The sequence below is a fragment of the Etheostoma spectabile genome, chromosome 18, assembly GCF_008692095.1.
Source record: "Etheostoma spectabile isolate EspeVRDwgs_2016 chromosome 18, UIUC_Espe_1.0, whole genome shotgun sequence".
Classification (NCBI taxonomy): domain Eukaryota; kingdom Metazoa; phylum Chordata; class Actinopteri; order Perciformes; family Percidae; genus Etheostoma; species Etheostoma spectabile.
In genome coordinates, this window is record NC_045750.1 from 858,981 (window position 1) to 860,042 (window position 1,062).

The 1,062-nt window shown below is 39.2% G+C and overlaps 1 protein-coding gene and 1 long non-coding RNA gene across 3 annotated transcripts in view; one reads left to right on the forward strand and one right to left on the reverse strand.

Moving 5' to 3' along the window:
- Nucleotides 1-1,062, forward strand: part of tbc1d32 (TBC1 domain family, member 32) — a 73,173-nt gene that overhangs the window by 55,260 nt on the left and 16,851 nt on the right. For both annotated transcript variants that reach the window (XM_032543038.1, XM_032543039.1), the window contains exon 32: nt 127-267. In XM_032543038.1, the coding sequence (XP_032398929.1) occupies nt 127-267 (141 nt within the window). The remainder of the gene's footprint in view (nt 1-126; nt 268-1,062) is intronic.
- Nucleotides 1-1,062, reverse strand: part of LOC116706301 (uncharacterized) — a 21,410-nt gene that overhangs the window by 6,884 nt on the left and 13,464 nt on the right. The gene's annotated exons all lie outside the window — the stretch shown is intronic.

A 1,062-nucleotide genomic window follows, 5' to 3' on the forward strand; every position in this document is an offset into this window, starting at 1 on the left:
TGGGAGAACTTGCAAAATAGCAGGGTGTTCAAATACCTACTCACTGTATATAAAGCTTTACTTTAACACTGAAAAGTTTCTCAGACCAAGAGAGATAAAACAAACGGCTTTTGTTTGTGATGACAGGTCCATGTTCCTGTGGAAGTGGCTGAATCAGGAATCCCTCCAGTTTACTGGTGTACAGCTCACTACGTGGAGATGCTGCTGAAAGCTGAAGTTCCTCTGGTCCACTCCGCCTTCAGGATGTCTGGTTTTACCCCGTCACAGGTACGACCCGTAGAGACGGAGACAACCGGTTCACTCACAGTAAAGCAAACTAATGCAAAGGTGTCTTGAAGGAATAAAACATTGGACATTTTCTTATAAATGAATAGATGTTTCTCCAAGGTCACAAAATCATAGGATGTATGCAGTAACACATTTATGCAATGCTTGTGCCACAGATCATTTAATAGGCTATTTGACTTGTGTATTTATTCAAATCTTCTGTTTTTGAAGAGTTTGAGTTTCTCTTTGTAGCGCTCCCTTTGTCCAACTACAACACGGTGGCTATCACTGTTAATACCACTTTGAGGTTTAGTTCTTCTACTTAATTCATTACTTTGTGTGGGTGTTTAAAACAGATGTACTTTTTATTTGCTAAATATTTAAATTCACAGGAACACAGACAACTAAAGTCAGACGAACAAATGAAACTTTGCAGACAATAGTTTGTCCATCCAGTAGACATTGAGTTTAAATTAAATATTTAATTCTTACTTTTCTGTCTTTGGATTTTAATTTCCATTTCCCGAGCCCCTTTAATCATTAATCAATAAAGCCGCCTGTTTTCATTCACTCGGTCCCTAAACCCACAAAAAGTAATGCACTAGACTAGTTAATCGTTTTTAAAACCCACGTCATCATGAGCTAGGATGTGCAGCGCTGCCTCTACGGAGGAAGTATAAAGAACAACAGAGTCTTCGTAGGGAAGGTCAAACAGACAGACAGAAGGCTTTTCACTTCTTGTGTGAAAGCAAAAGTCAACGGTGACATACTTAACCCTCATGTTGTCCTTGGGTC